Source organism: Eubalaena glacialis, chromosome 9 (genome assembly GCF_028564815.1).
Source record: "Eubalaena glacialis isolate mEubGla1 chromosome 9, mEubGla1.1.hap2.+ XY, whole genome shotgun sequence".
Lineage (NCBI taxonomy): Eukaryota > Metazoa > Chordata > Mammalia > Artiodactyla > Balaenidae > Eubalaena > Eubalaena glacialis.
The window spans coordinates 20,545,753-20,566,470 of NC_083724.1; the positions used below are offsets into that span (position 1 = coordinate 20,545,753).

The window sequence follows — 20,718 nt, forward strand, 5'->3', positions numbered from 1 at the left end:
CCTCGGGCACATCCCTTCTCCCCTCCTGGCCTTGGTTTCCCTTGGAAAGCTGAGCCCCAGGATCCGGCTCTCCCATTCTTTATTTGCCCCCCAGCAAATCACATAACTTACTTTTTGGCCCTCAGTTGCTTTGTCTGAGGAGTGGGAGTCATAACCCCAGCCCCCATCCCAGATGTGTGGATGAGGATCCCATGCGTTACTTGGGTGAAAGGGTCTTGGGAGTCATAAAGTGAGATACAGTTGCCAGGTGGCTGCGTAGCTGCTAATGATGTAAAGTGTCACCTTTGGATTTCCATCAGAAGTCTCAGACTGGCTGGTGGCCCCCAAGCCAAACACGCCCAGAGCATCTCTTTCTCCCTTTCTTCATTCCCTCCTTTCTCTCTTCCTTTCACCTGCACAGTATTATAATTTTTAAAAATTAGTTACCAACATTTAAAAGGTCGTCTGGTTTCCCATGAAAAAAACTGGATTTCTGGCTGCTTCTTGAAAATCAGGGATCCTGGTATCTTGAGCCCACGTTTTTTTGTGAAAATAGACTGGAGCCAAGCTGCACCTGCGCATTGCACTTCAGCATCTCCAGCTGACCCCATCCCTACCCTCCCTAACGTTGGCCTGACCCCGAGGCCACGAGGCAGTTGCCATTTAGTCTCTCCTGTCCTTGTTACCTCCCTGGCCCCTGTAGGGTTGGAAACAACTCAGGAGACCACCTTGCATGGTTTCAGAAATGCCATCCACATGGTTGGTCAGGAGGACAGAAGCTGCTCGTCTGTCCAGGGGTTGATATTCCCTTGAGCAGCCCCGGCGAGTGCAGGCCATAGTTCTCCCAAAGCTTTGCTCATCCCGCAGCAAAGCAGCCGTTCCCTTCCCCGTGCCTGTTTGAACTGCTCAGACATGAGGCTAAACATGCTTGTCTTTCTTCATAGCTTTCCTGGGGATCTCACAGCAGAGGGGACCAACAAGGTAGGCTGCTCTCTGTCTGGGTGTCTTCAGCTTCTTCACATCTCCCCATGCGGGGAGCTCTGGGCCTGGCAGGGTGGACTGGGAGACTCACGGACACGATCTCATTTCATTTGGGCAGCTCGCTGACTGTCCATCCTCCATCCTACACACGTCTGTGAGTGCCACCAGGTTCTGGGTACCGCCCTGGACACCTGGGTTAACAGCACGAACAGAACAGATCAGGTCCCCACCCTGGTGGAGGTTATCCGCAGTGAAGGAGACACACATAAAAACAAAACAAAACTGCACATGTATCTAATCACAAAAGACTTTCAGTGCCATCTAGGAAAGGTGCTGCGTCTGATGAGAGAGAATGACAGAGACACCTAGTTTAGATTGGGGGAGAGGCCAGAGGGAGAGGGCAAAGGCTGTCTGAGGTAGTGACACGGTGTCTGGGCCGTAAACTGAACGTGAAGTGGAGGTTAGTGAGATCGAAGTCTGGGCAGGAGCAGGAGGGGGATGATGTAGGCAGAGGGCACAGCATGTGCCAGAGCCCTGAGGCAGGTGCCACACTTGGCTTGTTGGTGGGAGAGCCAGATCACACAGGACTCAGTGGGTCGTGTAAGAGGTTTGCCTGCTAACCTAAAATGATAGGTTGCCGTTGAAGGGCTTAAACAGGGGAGCAAGGTGAGGAGATCTGTGTTTTTACGAGGTCCTCTCAGCAGCTCTGTGTAGGTGACAGAGAGAGGCAGAAAAGACAAGGAGGGAGACCGGATGGCATCTTAGACACAGCTGATGGTGGCAGAGGCAGTGCCGGGAAGGGGGGAGTGTGTGGGTGCAGATCTGAGCTATGTTTTGGAAATAAAATTACTATTATCCCCATACCAAGAAAGATATTTCAACCTAGAGAGTAAAATGGGAACCATAATCATCATACTGCTTGACTCTGCATGGTCACGAGGCTCTGATGAGATAACATATGTAAAAGTGCTACATGAGCCGTGAAAGCGCTTTGCAACTGCAGGAGGCCACGTGCTCTGGGAACATACCGGTAACATCTGCAGCTTTACCATGTGGGCCGAGACCTCAGAGGGACCCACCCCCTCCCTCGGCAGGGGGGTCGCTGGCTGGGCCTGGCCATTTGCCTCCAGAGCAGCTCCGAATTCCCAGGCCTCTGTCTTGCTGTCTTTCAGCTGGGGTTTTACAAGGGGCCGGCCGGCTCCCAGGTGACCCTGAGCAGCCTGGGGAACCAGACGCGGGTGCTGCTGGAGGAGCAGGCGCGGCACCTGCTGAACGAACGGGAGCGCGCCACCATGGCCTACTACCTGGAGGAGTACCGCGGCGGCAGCATGTCCGTGGAGGCCCTCGTCATGGCCCTGTGTGAGCTGCTCAACACCCACGCCAAGGTGACCCGCGCCTCCTCGGGCGAGGCGGGGCTGGGGGCGCCTGGCTTCAGCTCTCAGGGTCTCCGCATCCTTCCCTGCCGCCCTCTGTCCCCCACTCCTTTCCTGAGAACCCACAAAGAGGCCCAAACTGAACCCCAGGCGGAGGCTGGGGACCGAGACAGACCCTGCCCCGGGGGAGCCCGCAGACTCCTGGGGAAACTGTCAGTTAAGGTCCCCTGTGATTGGGGCCCTAACGCAGCGGGCTTCCATGCTGAGTGTACATTTAGAATCATCTGGATTGCTCTTAAAAAGCGATGCTCAAGCCCCACCCCAGGCTGGCTGACCGCACACATCTGTGGATGGGAGCCAGCCACCAGTAATTTTTACGAGGCCCCCAAGTGACTGTGCCGTGCTGCCTCCTTTGAGAACCCTGCTCTAGTGGAAGTCTGTTGGAGGTTCAAAAGCTGCACCGAGGAAGAAGTGATTAAATCCACTGGGAGTGGTTACATTTGGGAAGACTTAACAGAGGAAACGCAATTTGGAGAGGAGGGGGAAGGGACAGCCAGGGGCTTCCTGTTCAGGGACTTGGAGCCTTATGTGCAGGCTGAGATGCCGGGGAGGAAGAGGTGAGATGGAAGCAGGGGTCAGATGATGCTGGGCCCGGCCTCCAGGCGAAGGTGCTTGGACTTTTCTCCTAGGACAGTGGGGAGCCACGAGGGTGAAGGAGGGGAGGCCGGTGGCCAAGTTTGCATGCAGGTCATTTGGGGTGGCAGGGGGCCGTCCCACCTGCTGCTGGAGCTCCCTGCTGAGTGCCCGGCTTTTCCCTGCCTCCAGTTCCTGCTCCTCTCTGAGGTGAGAGGCACCATCTCCCCCCAAGACCTGGACCGCTTCGACCACCTGGTGCTGAGGCGGGAGATTGAGTCGATGAAGGCACGGCAGCCCCGCGGCCCTGTGGCCGGGGACACCTGCTCCATGGTCTCCTGCAGCGACACAGGCTCGTCCACGGGCAGCCACGGCACCTCCACCACTGTCAGCTCAGCCAGGGTGAGCTGCCCCTTCCCCGTCCCTGGCTTGATGGCCAGCAGGGGAGTTAAGATAACGGCTTTGGAGTGAGACCCATGCAGGTTCAAATCCCAGCACTGGGAGTCGGTGCTGGCATTCGACCCCTTGCCAGCTCTGTGCCTTGCCTTTCTGAGCCTCAGTTTTTTCACCTGTGAAAACCTCCTAATTGTTGGGTGCCTGCTGCATGCCAGGCATGGGCTCTAGGACACAACCGGTGAACAAGGCAGCTGTGGCCCTGCCTCAGGCGCTCACAGTCTGGGGGATAGGGTGCAGGCTGGGGGAGAAAGGTGAAAAACACAGGTCATGAGACAAATAGAAAAAATAATGCCAATCCATGCGAGGATCCCACGAGAGACCACACAGGGCGCTCGTGGTCGTGGTCGTGATGATTGGGATCTTCCCTGAGACACACCCTCCTGATTCTCTGGAGCCCCAAAGCCCAGCCTGACTTTCTCCCAGACGCACCAGCCCCTAGAGAAGCATCTGGTCCATCTCATGGTGTGACTCTGCCCCCAGCATGCTCAGAGGCAGATTAACCCCGGGAGGCCTTTGCAAGGAAAGGGCAGAGGAAATGCCTTATTATCCGTCATGGGAAACAGCCAGTTACTAAGGTCCGTGCAGTGGGAAGAGCTGGAGCTGGAGGTCAGGAGAGCCGGCTTGGCTCCATCCTCTCCTTTCCTGTCTGTCGGTCATTCGGCACCTCTCTGCTGTGGAAAGCGAGTGGGAAAGTAGAGTTCCTTAAACACTGTTACTCCCAGACACTGAACTGGGAGCTCTTACGGGTGGAATCTCTGTTAGACTGTGTTCGTTGTCCTGTTGGGGGAGCAGGAGGTCTCAGAGTGCGGTGATGTCCACCTGCAGACACAGGCGGTAAGTGGGCACAGATGAGCTTGCAGCCACCAGGAGATAGCCCTGGAGCGTGTGTGCCTTTCCCTTGGGGACTCCAGCTCCCAATATAGCTTTTTTTTTTTTTTTTTTAGCTCTGGGGATCTGAGTTTCTGGGGAAACTTCTACTCCTCTACCTCCTATCCCTACCATCCCAAGTCACCTTCATCCCCCAAGAGTCCTCGTCCTTCTTGGGGTGACCAGGAAGCTGCCACATGTTCCTCTTGGCTCTGGACGCAGCTGCAGTGGAGGCGATGTCACGCTTCGGATTGAGCAGACCTCTGGGGCGGGGAGAAGGCTGCCTCCTGCCTGGGGCTGCGTGTTTGGCTCTGATGTGGCACACGGGTGTGAGCTGCTTTCAGGCTGCGGGGGCCCTGGCCCGAGGGTTTATTTCTCTCTGGGTCCAACTCCACAGAGATGGGCTTGATAACGTCCATGTGGGGCTTCAGGAGCCATCAGTCACTGCTCTAAAACTTGGAGGATTGCCGACTATAATTCTGGGATGGTCCCTTTCGAATCAGGGATGAGAAATACAGTGGGTGGGATGGGGTGTGTTCTAACCTGGGAGGCAAGAGGTTTAGGTTTAAGCCCACCCTCTCTGGGCCTTGATTTCCCTGTGGGTAAAATCACCTGAGGTCCTTGGTGGCTCTGGCCATGGCAGCCCGAGGCCCTGATGGCAGGCCAGGCTGCAGGACTTAGAGGAGTCAGGGTAACTATTATACCCAGGAAAGCCTCTGGGCAGGGGTCTCAGCCCCAGCTCAGCACTGGCCTCCAATGACCCTGTCCCAGCCCGGGGGTCTCTCCTGCACCTGGGGAGCGCTGACCCTGGCCATCTGAGCTCCAGCTGTGGCAGTTGACCCTGCCCTGCCGGAGAGACCCTCTCTATGGATTGGAGCACCCTGGGAAAGGCAGACTTCAGAAAGGCCATGGGATGATTTTGAGCAGGGAGTTTGTGGGACAGATGGAAGGGGTCTCCCAGCTTCTGAAATGGGAATAACCATGAGTCTGAGACTCACTGGATAGCACGGGCATGTCAGATCAGGACTAACCAAGACCAGGGCGAGCCCTCGGAGGTGGGTGCTGAGAGAACATCGTACAGGCAGGAGAGGCAATGTGGAAAGGCTGCCTCGATCCGCAGTGCCTCCGTTTCCCTCCTCGCATTGGGGCAGCGGTGCTGCTTTCCCCAGCTTGTTGGGAGGAGTAAAGGATGAGTAACATCCCAGACATGCTGCCCACAGCCCGAGGGCAGAGGAAACCTCTGTTCTTCCTGAACTGTCCCAGCCTGGCCAGAAAAACCACCCTGTATCCGGGGCCTTGCAGGCACTTGGTGGCTTCTGGAAAGCACTGGGCTGAGGATCTGCCACTCCCCCTCCAAACTTCATCCCCGCTGGGTGCTCTCCACATGCACAGCCCAGGGCTCCAGTTTGCAGACGCTGAGCTTCTCTGCCACCATGGGGCCTGGGCCTCCCTGAAATCTGGGTCTTCTCTGATAGAGGCTTCTGAACAGGGTCCTCCTTCAGGCTCTGCCTTTCAGTTGCAGGTGTGACCTTGGACAAGTCACTTCCCTTTGCTTAGCCTCAGTTTTCCCATCTGCCAAGTGGGAAATAATGACCCTAGCCTCAACTGCTAGAGAGTCCCAGGATTGCCCCCGGGGGCATGACCATCTCCTGAAGGCCCTTTTTAAGGACACGTGTCATTTCTGCAGAGCAGTGAGGAACCCCTGGTTTCCTTCAAGGAGGCAGTTAGAATGAGGCCATGCTGATTGTAGCAGTGGGGTTTCCTCACCCCTTCTTTATTCTTGCCCACAGCATCCCAAGTAAAGAAAAAAGGGACTTGGAGAATCCCTTTGTTTATTTTGCCTTTGTGTGTGTGTGTGCATGTTTGGGAAGGGGGTTTGCTGTGCCCATTCCATCCCTAATATTTATTTGATGTATTTTTCTTTTTGCCTTTTGCCCACCCTTCCTCCCCAGGAGCGGCTGCTGTGGCTTATAGACCTGATGGAGGTACTGTCCTTCCTGCCGAGTGGGGCTGTGGGAGTGCCTTAGCTGGGGCAGAGGCAGGGGGCTATGGTCCTTCCCCCCACCTCCTTACACCCGCACCCGGCCCTGGTGGGGAGCTGGGGTTCTTCCTGGTGCTCACTGTCTCTCCTGTTTGCCAGTTCATCAGGTTTTTCAGGCTCTGGAGTGAGAATGCCCTCTGTTCAAATCCCAGCTCTGCCACTTCCTTGCTGTGTGACCTCAAGAAGTAGTTTCACCTCTCTGAGCTCAGTTTTATAAAATGAGGATGATAATTTCTGTGCTGTGGAGCTGTTGAGAGACCTCTCGGCCTTCGCATATGCCACACAATCTGTCTGTCTGGAGTGTTCTTCCCACTTCACATGGCCTGGCTAGCTCCTGTGTGTGCTCCGGCCCTTAGCTCACATGCCACCTCTTCCAAGCAGACTTCCCTGATCCTCTCGGGGGGGGTGACTTTGAGCCTCTGGCTCCTTCAGCCCCTTGGGCTTCTTGCTGTTATGGCTCTTGTGTCATTATATTCCAATAATTTGTACAAGACTGGCTGGTTACCCGCCTTGACTGTGGGCTGCTTGAGGGCAACAACTGTGTCTGGAGTTACCATCGAATCCCTAGTGCTCAGCATAGAGCCTGGTCCATATTAATAATTTGGGCCTTTATTAATAATAATAGTAGCTGGCATTTGTCAAGCATCTCCATGACACTATGATAATGCTTTCCAACTGTATCTTCTTTGACCCGCCCAGTAACTAGGTGTGGCAAGTACTGCTATGATCCCCATTTTACAGAGAAGAAAACTGAGGCTTAGAGAGAAGTGACTTGCTCAAGATTGCTCAGCTAGTGAACAGTGGAATGTGGATTCAAACCCAGGCCTGCTTACCTCTGAGCTGGTGCTGTTAACACTGCAGTCTGGTTGTGATTCTTCCCTGAAGCAGCTCACTAGGTGCTTGCTAGGCATTATCTATCTATCTATCTATCTATCTATCTATCTATCTCCTCTCTCCCTTTTTCTCTTCCTTCTGTTCTGTTACCAAATATCAATTGAGTGATTGCTATGTGCTATATCCAGTTCTAGGTGCTGGGAATACAGTGGTGAACAACAAAGAAATTCTTTCCATTATGGAATTTAGGGTAGAGCAGGAATGACAGACTAAACCACATAAATAACTGAAATGCACAGTATGTTAAGTGGTAAAAAGCGCTAAGGAGAAAAATGAAACAGGAAAGGGGACTTGGGGAGGGGGTGGCATGGTCAGGAAGTGACACCTGCGTAAGATCTGAAAGAGGTGAGGAAGATGGTCCTGCCCACAGCTGGGGAAGAGTGTTTCCAGCAGAGGGAACAGCGAATGTAAAGGCCCTAAGGTGGGAGCATGCCTGGAGTGTCTGAGCAAAGTCCGGAAGCCATGAGGCTGGAGCAGTAAGCAAGGGGAAGGGCAGTGGCAGATTATGTGCTGAGGACGTTGACTTCGCGTCTGAGTGAGATGGGAGCCGTTGGCAGGTTAGAGCAGGGGCTGACATGATCTGACTTAGTTCACCAGGATGCCGCTGATTGTTGAGAACAGATGGGGATGGGTTTGAACCAAGACCAGCTTCATTCCCAGGAAGGGCCTGGGGAGGTCGTGCAGCCTGAGCTGCTAAGAGACGTGATGACGGGCTCTGCAGGCGCCAGCTCTTCCTGCTGCCTGGTCAGCCCTGGCCTCAGTGTCTCCTGGGAACACCCTCCCTCCACACCACAGCAGGTCTCAGACTGGACACCCCATGCTGCCTGCATGCGGAGCCAAGGACAGAAACCTCCTCCTGGAAGCCCCTCTATGCAGGAATGCAGGGCACCAGGCCCATCCGGGGAGTCAGGAGCCCACACCCTTCCTCCTCTCTGCCCCCACCACGCAGTGCACCCTCAGGAAAGCCCCTCGCTCACCGTCAGCATCAGTCTCCCCATCTGTACGATGCAGGCAGACCCCCAAGTCTCCTCCAACTCTGAGAGTCCTCTTGTCAGGAGATTCTGGAAAATATTCCAGGGGAGGCACGGCAAGGAATGGCAGCCCTGTGTTCCCACCACTTATCTGTGTATTTGAACAAGGGCTGCATCATTCCTCCTGAGAGAGAGCTTAAAATAATATTAATCCACTTGCCGCTAAGTGCCAGGCACTGGTCTGCAACACCACCATGTATTAGTGAGCTTTTGCTGCAGGGATGCTGAGTAACAAACGTGCCCCACAATCTGGATGGACAACAGCCAAAAACATTTCATGCTCATGGCCAAAATCCCTTCCCTCGTGGAGCACGCGTGCTTTTCACGTCTCCATTAAAATGCCCGCCGTGTTGCTTTAACCTCTGCCTGAGTGTCTTCCCCAGTACACAGGGAAAGCTGGTGGGGTCAGGCAGGGACCTCATCTTTCTCCTGTCTGTGTCCCCACTGCCAGCCCAGGGCTTGGCACAGAGCGGAGATCAAGGAAATGTGAAGCAGAAACCGAAATGAAACCTCATTCCCTGGCCACCCAGGATCATCTTCTAACGTTCCAGCCTCCTGAACAGTTACCTCCCACATCGTAGGAAAATGTCCTCTGCTCTGGCATTCAGACAGGCAAGGGGGCAGGCGGCTGGCTCTCATGACCCACATGCCGCAGACGGATGCCCCAGTTGGAGCCGGTTTCCATTTAACCCAAATTCCCTGGATCGTGCTGCACGGTTATCAATCCCAGGTTAAACGTGGCTTATTCTGCAGCCATTTTCCCTCAAACCAGACACAGTCGATCAAAGGAAATCAGATGCAGCCTTCCCCCTTCAACAAATTGTGTTTATTTTCCATTTGTCTAATAGAGAGTCAGCCCTGGGAATTTTTGGCTGCCTCCAAACAGTATCATTCCCCTCCCATAAAGATGTCGGCCAGGAGAGCTACGTGAAAGAAGAAAGGCCTGCCCGACATTTCTTGAATTCCTCATCTAGTGTGAGCAGGCCTGTGGCAGAGGGGCTTAAGTGCACAAGCTCTGGAATCCCACACACCAGGGTTGGCTCTCCCAACTAGTAGCCGTGTCACCTTGGGCAGGCGACTTAAGCTTTTGGAGCCTCAGTTTCTGCATCTGTACAGTGGGCTGATAAGGCCGGCCATCTACAGGTTGTCATGGAGATTGAGTGAGAGTAGGGGTGGACTTACAGGTGTGGACTATATAGGAGCCGATTCTGTTGATACTCTAAAGGCTGGCAAAGGGCACTGCAGAGGAAAAGGGGCTGAAAGGCCAAAGCCAGCCTTGTACCCATGGAGCAGATGCTATTGAGGTCGGGGAGGCAGTGGAACTTGCCCTGGCCTTACCCACAGCCCTCTTCCTCCTGGTTTTGAGAGGTGTTGCACTCTAGGCCTCTCAGGTACCTGGAAAGGGGCTCCCCAGGCTTGCTAGAGGGTGCTGGAGGTGGGGACCCTGCCTCTAAAGGCCATTGCCCGTCTCGCCTGCAGTAAGGTGAGAAGGGGGTGCAGGGCGTGGCTGTCAGCACCTGGCAGTGTCAGCCTCCTCCCCATGGCCTCCTTGCCTTCCTCCTCATCCGGGGCCAAAGGAGGGCGGAGGCGCTCAGGCCTGTCTCAGACGCCTCCAGCTGCAGAGACCCCTGACTGTCAAGGCAGCTCTTTCCAGAAACAGGGAGCAAATGATGAGAGGTACACATCCCACCTGCTGCATCTGCCTCTGGTCCAACCCGGGTGAGTTTAGGAGTCCTCTTCTGGGCAAGTTCTTCCCTAGCGGGGGAGCAGGAAGGAGCCCATCTATTTACTCAGTCATTCTGCCGCTCCTTATTTATATGGCAAGCGTTCGTTGAGCACCTCCTGCATGCAGGCTCTGAGCGGGGCACTGGTAGCCGGGAACAAGAGACAACAGCGCCCACCCTCACGAAGCTTAGCAAGGGCAGTGAGGACGGCAGCCTCGAATCAAATCATCTCCATGATTCACACTTTGATAAGTGGGTCGGAGGGTGGTGCGAGAGCATAGAGCCATAGGTTCACCGGAGGCATTAGTGACCCTCAGGGTGGCCGCAGCTTCGCCTCAGCCGGCGTCTGAAATAAGGACCATTCCTCCCAGTGCTTTTTTTTTTTTTTTTAATTTTTATTTATTTATTTATTTATGGCTGCGTTAGGTCTTCGTTGCTGTGCGCGGGCTTTTCTCTAGTTGTGGTGAGCAGGGGCTACTCTTCATTGTGGTGCGCGGGCTTCTCATTGCAGTGGCTTCTTTTGTTGCGGAGCACGGGCTCTAGGTGCACGGGCTTCAGTAGTTGTAGTTCGTGGGCTCTAGAGTGCAGGTTCAGTAGTTGTGGCACACGGGCTCAGTAGTTGTGGCTCATGGGCTCTAGAGCGCAGGCTCAGCAGTTGTGGTGCACGGGCTTAGTTGCTCCGCGGCATGTGGGATCTTCCCAGACCAGGGCTCGAACCTGTGTCCCCTGCATTGGCAGGCGGATTCTCAACCACTGCGCCACCAGGGAAGCCCCCTCCTCCCAGTGCTCTGAGGAGCATTCTCCCTGTGTGGGCACTGCGAGTGCTGGAAGCTGCTTCCACCAAATAGAACCACGTCCATGGAGGTCAGAGCCTGCTGGAACATGACCAGCCCCTGCTCCCCTCAGAGCCCGGGTTTGCCCGGCTATAACCTAGGAGAGCTGGACTAAACACTGACATAGGACTGTAGGGTGGGGGGGGGGGGCTTCACCTTTTCTGTGCCATGGACCCTTCTGGCAAGCTGGCAAAGCCCTGGGACCCGTTCTCAGGATAACAGTTTTAAATGTTTAAAACTAAAACACACAGAATTACAAAGGAAACAAATCAGATGATGAAATGCCTTTTTCAAATGTGGAAACAAATGGTAAAACGTGTGCTTCTTTATCATCCCGCCCAGTAACAAGGTCTGACAGCAGGTCGGTAACAGCTGTAATTGTCAGGCCATATGAGCATAAATGGGACTTTGCAGCCTCTGCAATGTGATACGAAAGATCTGTGACAGTGTCACAGGCGCTGCTGATTCTGCTGGGCTGTGTTGCCTCTGTTCATAAAGGAAGGAGATGCTACATTTCGGTTAGAGGTTAATGAAAATAAAAGATGCAGGGTTTTCCCCCAGCCAGGTTCACCGGCTTCTGACTCCTTCCTGGAGCCCTGCTTTCCAATGCCTGTCCTAAGGGCTCTTCCGTCCCTGACCTGGAGATTCTGGGCCACCCTCCCTGTCCACTGAATGACGTCCTTTTCCTAAGACCATTGGGAGGGAGATGCATGGAGGCAGAAGGAAGCACGGGCTGTGCTGGGACAGGGCAGTAACACCCGCCTCTCGGGAGGGCTTTGTGCACCATCTTCCCGGGGGCTTTTCTGCTTCTGTGGTTTGGTGGCCAAACATGGTAGCAGGAGTGGACAAGCTGCTAAAAGGCCCAGTGCCAGTTCCCATGGCCTCAGCCTTGGCAGCGAGTGCAGGTTCCAGCCCTCTGTGTTGAGGATTGTTTCTCTCGGTGTCCTCTCCTCTGCCCTCCCCTGCAGCTTCCAGACTTCCACCCAAGCCCCGGCTCGGAGAGGCTGGGACAGCATGATCTGTCTCCACCAGCAAGGCCATCACCCCAGGGTCTGGCCACGTGATCCTTTTGGACCCCCAGACCTGTCCCCTACACTCTGGGCAGCCCCCTGTCCCCCAGGAACACCAGGACTTTCTGGCTCTACCGGCTGCAACAAGCTCCCCTTCCCCAGCTCTGGTGAGGCCACCACCTCTTGCTGTTCTCTCAAGTTCCCTTCCTCCTTCTCCCCTTGCTCTCCTCTTCTTGGTCTTTTCTCCCCAGTCTTCTCCCTTCTCTTTTTCCCTCTTATTCTCGCTCCTCCCTCTCTAGTTTCTCTCTCTCCCGCTGTCCTCTTCCTCTCAGCAGCCTCCACTGCCGACCTTCCAGAAGCCTTTGTGACTCTGTGCCTCAGTTTGCCCATTGACAGAAAGGGGAGGGCACTCCCAGCCTCAGGCCTCTGGTGCATTTTGGGGTGGAGGTGGGGGGAGCCTGTAGTCCAGACATCAGAGTAAAGAAGCAAGAAGAACAAAGAGCTGAAAATAGCACCTTTATGTAAGAGCCCTCCCATTGTAATGAGAGGATGGAGGCAGAGGAGCCCCAGAACTGGGCTGTAGAGAGGAGAGGGGAGAGAGGGGAGGGGAGAGAAGGGAGAGAAAGAGGGCAGGGCCTCATTTTGCTGAGGTGGCACCCGGGCCACGCACGGCCTTACGGGCCTCCCTTTCCAGGATCACAAGTCCATCCGGCAGAGGCAAGCACAGATGATTGCCCCTTATGATTTCATTTCATTTTCTCCCCACAGTTCCCTCAAACCAGACCCTGGGGTATCTGAGCCCTGACTGGGCAAACTCAGATGAAAAGGAATTCTCTCTGAAAGGAAGGGGATTTTCTGAACCGCCGCAGATTGAGGAGGAAGGAGATGGGGGAGCAACCGCAGCAGGTCTTGAGGGCATCCTGGCTCTCATGGGAAGTAGTCTGGATAACAGACTCAGACCTTGAATAGGGTTCAGCTTCCTGCTCCGTCCTTGCTGTGTGACCTTGGGCAGGTGGCCTCCCCTCTCTGAGCCTCAGTCACCTCAGCTGTAGAATTGATGAAGGGTCCCACCTGGCAGGATTAATTGAGCCGCCAGGTTTAAACCCTTAGCTAGTCTCTGGCCTCAGTGGGTGCGGGAGGAGGGCAGCCCAAGCAGCTGGGGCTGAGGGGGGTGGGGAGGAGGCCAGGACGCACGGGCTCCTTCATGAGCTCTGACCTTGATCCTCCTCTCGAAGCCTGTTCCAGAAGCATTTCTGCTGACGCATCCCCCGGGTTCTTAGCCTGCTGTCTGCAGCTATTTCAGATGCACAAGGAACATGGCTCGGGGACTCGGGGCTCCTGAGCGTCTGGATTCAGCAGATGGAGTCTGGCAGGGCTGGGCTCCAACCCGTCTGCCGCTTGCTCCACTTCAGGCCTTCCTCCCAGGGCTGGATGTCTGTCCCTGATCCACCCTCACCCTCCCACCTCTCCATCCCTGCCTTCCATCTTGGCTCCCGGATGCCACTAACAGCAGGGAATGACTGAGGCCAGGGGCCAGCGATGGCTGTGTTCTCTCTTGTTTCAGAGAGGGTCCTCCTGGGGCCCTTTGGTTCCTATAGTATCAGGACCCTATTCAATTCTGGGGTCAGGGTAAGGTTGCATGGGCTTTGGGGTCACCCTGACATGGGTTAGAAACCTGATCCGCTGTAGAATGGCCCTGTGGCCTTGGACAAGTCACTGCCTTCTCTGAGCTTAAGTGTAAAAGATGTGAGCGGGGACAGTCAGAGTGCCTGCCTTACAGGGTCATTGGGAGAATCAATGAGATCATGTAAGGAAAACATCCAGCAGGGGTCTGGCATGCAGTAGGCCCTCCACAGTTTGGAGTTCTCTGATGTCCTCTCTAAGAGAAAGTCACGCCCTCCCTGTAGCGCTCGGCAGAACATGCTTGTGTTGTCAGGATCAGGATCCTTCCTCGCCCCCTCCCATGGGCCCTAGTACAACGCCAGCCCCATCAGTGATCCCGAACAAGAGTTGGTGGGCAGCTCCTTCATGCCTGGCCCTCTGCTGGGTGTTGGGGACACAGTGGCCTGCTCACCTTTTACCCCCATGAGCTTTCCTCATAAGTCAAGGCTGCCTGATAAATGCTTGTTGATCAACTAAATGAATATTCAAAGCTCCTGATGTGCCAGAACAGAACAGAATCCCATGTCTTCTGTCCAACCGTGGACTGTCATCTAAGCCCCCAGGGTGCCTACAAGGTGAATTTTGGGGGCAGGTGGCAGTGGCTAGCTACATTTGAGGTGATGGAGGCCTCTCTTGTCTTTGTGTAGGCACCTTCCTCACCTTCCTGCTGAGGCCAAGGCAGTAACTGCCGAGTCTTGGGAAGTCACTGCCCGTAACCTGCCTCGCCATTCACCTTCATCCTAGATGGTCTGTGTTGCCCAGCTGGACTGTTTCCTGGGAGCACTGGACTCATTACGGTTTTGGAGGAGGGGGTATATGAAAGGATTACTGTTTCTTTCCATCGAAGTGCTCACATGGGCCAGGGCACGTTGTGTAGCCATTTGGTTCCTAGGGCAGATTTGCAAGATCCCAGGCTTCTGATAACCTCCCCTCTTATACTGTGCCAGGCTCTGTTCTGAGCATTTTTCAGGTGTTAATGCATCAACTCCATGAGGGAGGAACTGCTGTTTACCCATGTTAAAGATGAGGAAACTGAGGCACAGAGCGGTTCAGTGGTTTGCCCAGTGTCACTCACCTGTGAGTGGCAGAGCTGGGTGCGATCTCAGAAAAGCCAGAACCACTAATCAGTGTGTGAAAGAGCAGCCCTCCCCTCCTCAAGGATCTCCCCATCCTTGCATCACGGAAGCTGTCAGGGCGTCTTCCCGTGAGGTGGTGTGCAGGAGACAGTGTTGGAGAGAGCGGGAGAGGTCAGGAAGCTGAGGTTTGCACGTAAGCCTCAGCTTTGTTGATAAAACAAGGCAGTTGTCCTGGCCTGGCGTTGCCCCAGAGGCATCACAGGACCAGATGAGGAGCCCTGGTGAGAAAGGCTCAGGGCCGGGAGGGCGGGGCATCTTGTAGGTTGGTGGATTCCCATGGCTGACCACGTGCCCTGTGCCCACCCAGAATGCTCAAGGCTTCAGGAGGCTCATTTGAGATGGGGGTCAGTGTGGAGTGACTTGGCAGCCTCTGCCCTAGGGTATGGAGTCAGGGGGCTCCTCCCATCCACCTGCTGCCTTCACCCTCATTCAAGCCACCATTACTGCTCTCCGTGACCTACCGTAGCCACCTTGCTCAATTCTTTGCCTGCTCGGGCCTCCTCCCTGTGACAGCCAGAGTCACCGATTAATTCATTCACCCATCGATTCATTCACGGATTAATTAATTTGCTTAGTAAATATTTACCAAGCAGCCACTATCCTGAACACTGAGGATAGAGTAGGGACCAGGTAGTCACAAGTCCTGCCTTTGAGGAGTTATCCTAGTGGGGAGACAATAAGCAAATCAATAGTATCCGATCAGGTGGTGATAAATCTTATACAGAAAAATGAAGCAGGGTCAAGGGTTAGACAGAGGTGGTATGGGGGGGTTGGAGAGGGGCGCTGTTAGAAAACAGGGCTGGTCAGGGAAGGCCTCACTAAGGTCAGAACTAAATAAAATGAGGGAGTGAGCCAGGAGTGTAGTGCAGGCAGAGCAGTGAGTGCAAAGGCCCTGAGGCAGGAACCATCCCGTCCTGTTGGAAGAGCAGCAAGAAAGGGCCCAGTCACCAGGCACAGCGAAGGCAGAGTTTGGAATTTCCTCTGCGTAAAATGGAAAGACCCTGGAGGGATTATGAGCTGGGGAGAGACACTGTCTGATTTACCTTTCAAGATTACATCCTGGCTGCTGGGTGAAGAATAGTGATCAGTGCAAAGGAGGAAAATAAAGCAGGGCAGGGGTGGGGGTTGTGATTTTAGGTGCGGTTGTCGGCGTGGACCTTTTTGAGGAGGTGATATTTCAGTAAGGTCTTGAAGGGGGTGAGCAAACAGATCACGCCTTGTGGATAGTCCCGGGGAAGCATATTCCAGACAGAAGGAACAGCCAGTGTAAAACGTAAAGGCCCTGACATGCCTGCATGGCTCTAGCGTGACTGGAGAGGAAGTGAGCAAAGGGGATCTTCTTAGGAGGCAAACCTGACCACATCTCCATGGTGACCCACTGCCCTCAGGCTTAGGTCTAAGCAGCTCTTGACTCATGTGGAACCACCCGAAGATTCTCAAGCATCCTCTATCCTTCCTGCTTAATGCACACCCCTCCCTCTGAAACACCCATCATTCCTTCCTTTGCCCAGCTTTAAGCCATGCTCACTCCTTCAGGAAGCCTTCCCGGATGACCCCTCCAGCTGCATTATATGCCTGTGTCTCCTCACCCTGTGCAATCTCCTCCTTGCTTATTTGTGTCCACCCCACTCTCTCTAAGCTATTGAAGGCAGGGGCGGTGTCTCACCTCCTCTGTGTCCCCAGGCCCTCGGTCTGGAGCACTGAGACTGCTCAGTACCGGTCGCTGAACTTGAGAGTTGAGCCCGGTGATGGTCGTGGAGGCTCCTTGCCATCCTGGGCCCGGTGAGGTGGAGAGAAGTAGCTCTGCTGAGCCCTCAGGAGCCCAGCTTAGAGAGGAGCACTGCTGGGCATCCCGGGGTGGCTGGAGATGGCAGCTCAGCGTCACCTGAGGGAGCGTTAGGCTTCCGGTGAGGTAGGAAAGGAAGGAAAAAATGAGCATCTTTGTAAAATAAGCTCCATTGAAACCATAACCCTCTCCCCCTTCCCCCACAGCACAAAACCATTAAAATTAAAAGAGAGAGACTTTCCCCATCCGCCTCTCATCTGCATCTTGCCACTTTCACACCTCCCTGGGATCCTGGCAGGAGCAGTGGAGAGAGAACCCTTGGGTTTTGGAGGCGTTGAGAGTGTTGAGCACGGGCTGAGCTACAGGAAATCCCAGTCAAGGCCAGAGCCACCCCACAGCATCCGCATGTAGTTCAGGAGAGGCCTGGAAAGTCTCCAAGAAATTGACATCCTTGAAATTGATTTCCAAATGAAAATCGACATTAATTTTAATGTGTAAAGTAAATTCCCACAGAGTGGGGCAGGTCAGGAGAAACTTAAACCACAGCACAAAGGTGTCTCAGGGCACGTAGATTTGGTGTCCTAGAGAGCAAAGTGGTTTTTCCCTCTCAGTTTGTATTTGCTCACATGGCTTTCTTCTCTGTTCTAGAACACTCTGGACCTGGAGGAGACCGGGGAGGCCGTCCAGGGCAATATGAACACCCTCTCAGACGTTTCCCTGGTAAGACCTTCTCTGGCCCTTTCATTGCGTTTTGCCCTCCCGGGTCTGCCTGAGACCCTGGGGGCTAGCTCCCTGGTGAGAGTCACAGGGAGGAGACAGAGGCCCTCAGCTGTGAGCTCTCAGCTAGTTCTGGGGATTTTAGGCAGGGCTGTCTCGCTGTTTGACTATTTGCCGAGTTGGTGTTACTTTTGATATGTTATCTGAACGTTGTCATAGCAAGTACTGAAGCATGAAGTGTGTGTCGAGAGCTCCTCAAGGAAGCCCTGTGATTGCACTGGAAAAGGGAGTTAAACGTGACCTCGTGCCCACACGCGTGCATCAGCAGTCTGGGTAGCATTGCCTTGTGATCTGACCCACATAACTCTTGAATGGCCTGGGCTTTGGAGCCAGACTGCCTGGGTTCAAATCCCACCCTCTGCCACTGACTGTGTGACTTTGGGCAAGTTTCTTAACTTCTCTGTACCTCGGTTTTCCCATCTGTAAAAATGGGGGTAATAATAGTGTACTACCCCATAAGTTTGTGGCAAGGAGTAAATTAATTAAACTAAGTAAAGGCTTTGGAACAGTGCCCGCAAGGCCATCAGAGCTGTGCCAGTGTTGGATGCTGGCATAGGGAGGGGGGCATAGTGATGACAGGATCTGCCACTCACCAAGCACCTGCCGGCTCACAGGCCCCTTGCTAATGCATTACACACACTGCTCCTCACCTCCCCGCGACTCTGCTGGGTAGGTGCAGTTTTCCCCGTTGCCCAGAGGTGCACTCAGAGAGGTGCTGTGCCTTGCCCAGGGCCACACAGCACCCCAGCCCATGTCTGTCCACCTTCTACCCACTCTCTCCCATCAGTCCTGTCACACCTCCTGTCTCCAGAAGCTATGATAATCCCTTAAAAAGAAAAGCCAAAGAAAGGCCTTTTTTGTTTTCCATCTCTGCATTCTGCATCTAATTAAGCCCCGTGCCCTGTGACAAGCCCCGGCTAATGCCAAGAACTTCAGCTCCCAAAGGTAATGATGCCATCCCCAGAGACTCCTGCCAAGATCCCGACGCTTATCAGCTGCTGAGATGCAGGGAGAAGTTTTCCACTCGGGTGTTGCATTATTCAGAGCAGCGTGGCCAAGAGCTGCTAGAGCGGGGACGGAATTCCAGCCGGGGCCTGGTGCACTGGGGCGCTCAGGTCTCCCCTCTAACAGGCACGATGGGCTCTGACTCCTACTCCTGTTGGGTCTTTTGGCAGGATGATGTCAAGTCCACCTCCAAGGGACTGCCTAGCTACAAGCCACCGCCTCCCCCATCACCTTTGGCCCAAGGCCACGACCACCTGATCACCCAGACGAGGAAGCCGGGCAGAGAGGACCTCCAGCCGCCTTCCTCCGCGTCTTCCCACGCGGGCATCGTCTTCTCTGCTCCGCGGAACCACAGCCCGCCGGCGGGCACCTCCCCAGCCCCAGAGGCCTCCTCAGCACAGGACTCGCCCTCCTCCCCCATCTACGCCTCCCTCTCCCCGGCCAACCCCGGCTCCAAGAGACCGCTGGACGCCCATCTGGCCCTGGTCAACCAGCACCCCATTGGCCCCTTCCCGCGGGTCCAGTCACCCCCGCACCTGAAAAGCCCCCCTGCAGAGGCCCCGCTGGCGGGGGGCAGCCTTCTGCCACCCTCCCCCTCCGGCCACCCAGACCAGACGGGCACGAACCAGCACTTTGTCATGGTGGAGGTGCACCGCCCAGACAGCGAGCCCGACGTGAACGAAGTGAGGGCGCTGCCCCAGACGCGCAGTGAGTACCGCAGACCCTGGCGGGCTGGGCTCAGGGTGCTGCTGTGTCATCTTAGGGGCTCCCTGTCCTCCCTACGTTGACCTGCCCATCAACACAGCCAAGGTGGGACCAGATGCTCACCCAGTGAGGGGCCCCCTCAGGGTCAGGGGGGCCAGGGAACAGGGTCCCGAGCCCAAGCCCGCACTGAGGGGCTTTGGAGGCAGAGGCGGGAATGTGAGTCCCCGCTCTGCCATTATTGGCTGTGTGACTGTGGACAGACTGCCATGCTTTCCCATCGGGGACTGGAGATAACACTGACAGTCCTGCCAGGTGGCTGTGAGGGTCGGGCTCCTCCTCCAGGGGCCCCAGACCTGGTCATCCTGCACTCACCTACAAGTCTCCCCAAGAAGACTGAGCCTGTTCAGGGCAGGGGTGGCTTCTGTGATCTCTGTCCCCCAGTGCCAGGCACAGAGCAGGTGCTGGGGGACAGGTGGGCATTGAAATTGCAGTCTCTGGACCCCTGGAGGTCTCCTGACCTGGGGCTGCAGGGTCAGAGTGCAGGCTTGACCTTCCAGACACCTGGGAGGCCAGCCCGAGGCTGCATCCCCTGAGCTGCCAGAGGTTGTCCAGCTGGGGAGGTGGCAGGAATGGTAGCGCTGGCTTTCCACTCCATAAGTCTGAGCCCTCCGCAGGCCCAGGACCCCCTCCCTCCTATTAGTGAGTTGGGTACGTTTTGTTGGATTCTGCTGCCATCTTGTGGCTAAGGTGATGCGTGGGGCAGCCTTGGCCAGGGAAGGTGGCCAGCCAGGTCAGGAGACATTTACTGAGCACCTGCTGTATGCAAGCAGCAGGCAGACTAGGATGCAGAATGCGGGGTCCCTGCATTCAGTAGCTCACTGAGGGAAGGCAGCTAAGGGAAGAGCAGGCAGGATGTGGTGAGAGAAACCTGAGCTATCATAGATGGATCACTCTAGACCTGGCACTGAGCCGGACACACATGATAATAAAGCTAACAGGTGTACAGCACTCTCTGTGTGCCAGGAACACTGTTCTAGGGACCTTGCCAATATTAGTAACTCATCTAATCCTCCCAACAGCTCTGTGAGGCTGGACTGTTATTATCCCCATTTTACAGATGAAGAGACTGAGACACGGAATGTAATCGTGGAGTCAGGCAATCTAGCATAAGCCTGTTCTCTTGGCTGCTTCACCCAACACATCGTGTCTATTAGTCTTTATGATAACCCCATGGGATAGGCGTCATTGCTCCTGGGTTAGAACAAGAACATGGAGGCTCAGAGAGGCTGTGGAACTCGCCCAGGATTGCGCAGCTGGTCAGAGAGGATTCAAACCCCACCTGCCAGACTCCAGAGTGCCTCAAACTCAGGGGCCAAGCCGTTACACACATAGTGAAGCGGTTTGGGTTTGACTGTTAAACCAGAGGGCGTGTGCCCGTCGCTCAGCTCAGGCCAGGTGGGGTCAGCAGGGGCACAGACCAAGCATGGCAGACCTTCTTTTTTTTCCCCCGAGAAGCTTGGAATTTAATTTTTGTGTGAAATCTCCTAATTCAAATGTGTTGGTCCTTCGTTAAAAATTGACAACACTGTGAGAGTTAAAAAAAACAAAACAAAATAAAGCAAAACAAAGCCCATACCTGTGGGCTGGGTTTGCCTCCTAAGCTCTGTTTTAATCATTATGCCAGGGGCAGTCAAAGCAGACGTCCTGGAAGTGGTGGCCTTGGGGCCAGGCCCAGTTGGAAGGGCAGGTCTCAGGAGGTGGGAGGGTGGCAGGGAGTCTCTGCCCAGAGAATCCCCAGCCTTCCAGCCTGCCGCTCAGCTCCTCC

The 20,718-nt window shown here is 54.9% G+C and overlaps 1 protein-coding gene across 4 annotated transcripts in view; it reads left to right on the plus strand.

Annotated features, from left to right (window-relative positions):
- WHRN (whirlin) overlaps positions 1–20,718 on the plus strand; it is an 89,464-nt gene that overhangs the window by 66,702 nt on the left and 2,044 nt on the right. For 2 of the 4 annotated variants that reach the window (XM_061200042.1, XM_061200044.1), the window contains exons 5-10: positions 924–960; positions 2,133–2,345; positions 3,159–3,368; positions 6,242–6,274; positions 17,055–17,126; positions 18,359–18,896. In XM_061200042.1, coding sequence (XP_061056025.1) covers positions 924–960; positions 2,133–2,345; positions 3,159–3,368; positions 6,242–6,274; positions 17,055–17,126; positions 18,359–18,896 — 1,103 coding nt within the window. The remainder of the gene's footprint in view (positions 1–923; positions 961–2,132; positions 2,346–3,158; positions 3,369–6,241; positions 6,275–17,054; positions 17,127–18,358; positions 18,897–20,718) is intronic. The other 2 variants (XM_061200045.1, XM_061200046.1) reach the window with 1 other exon arrangement.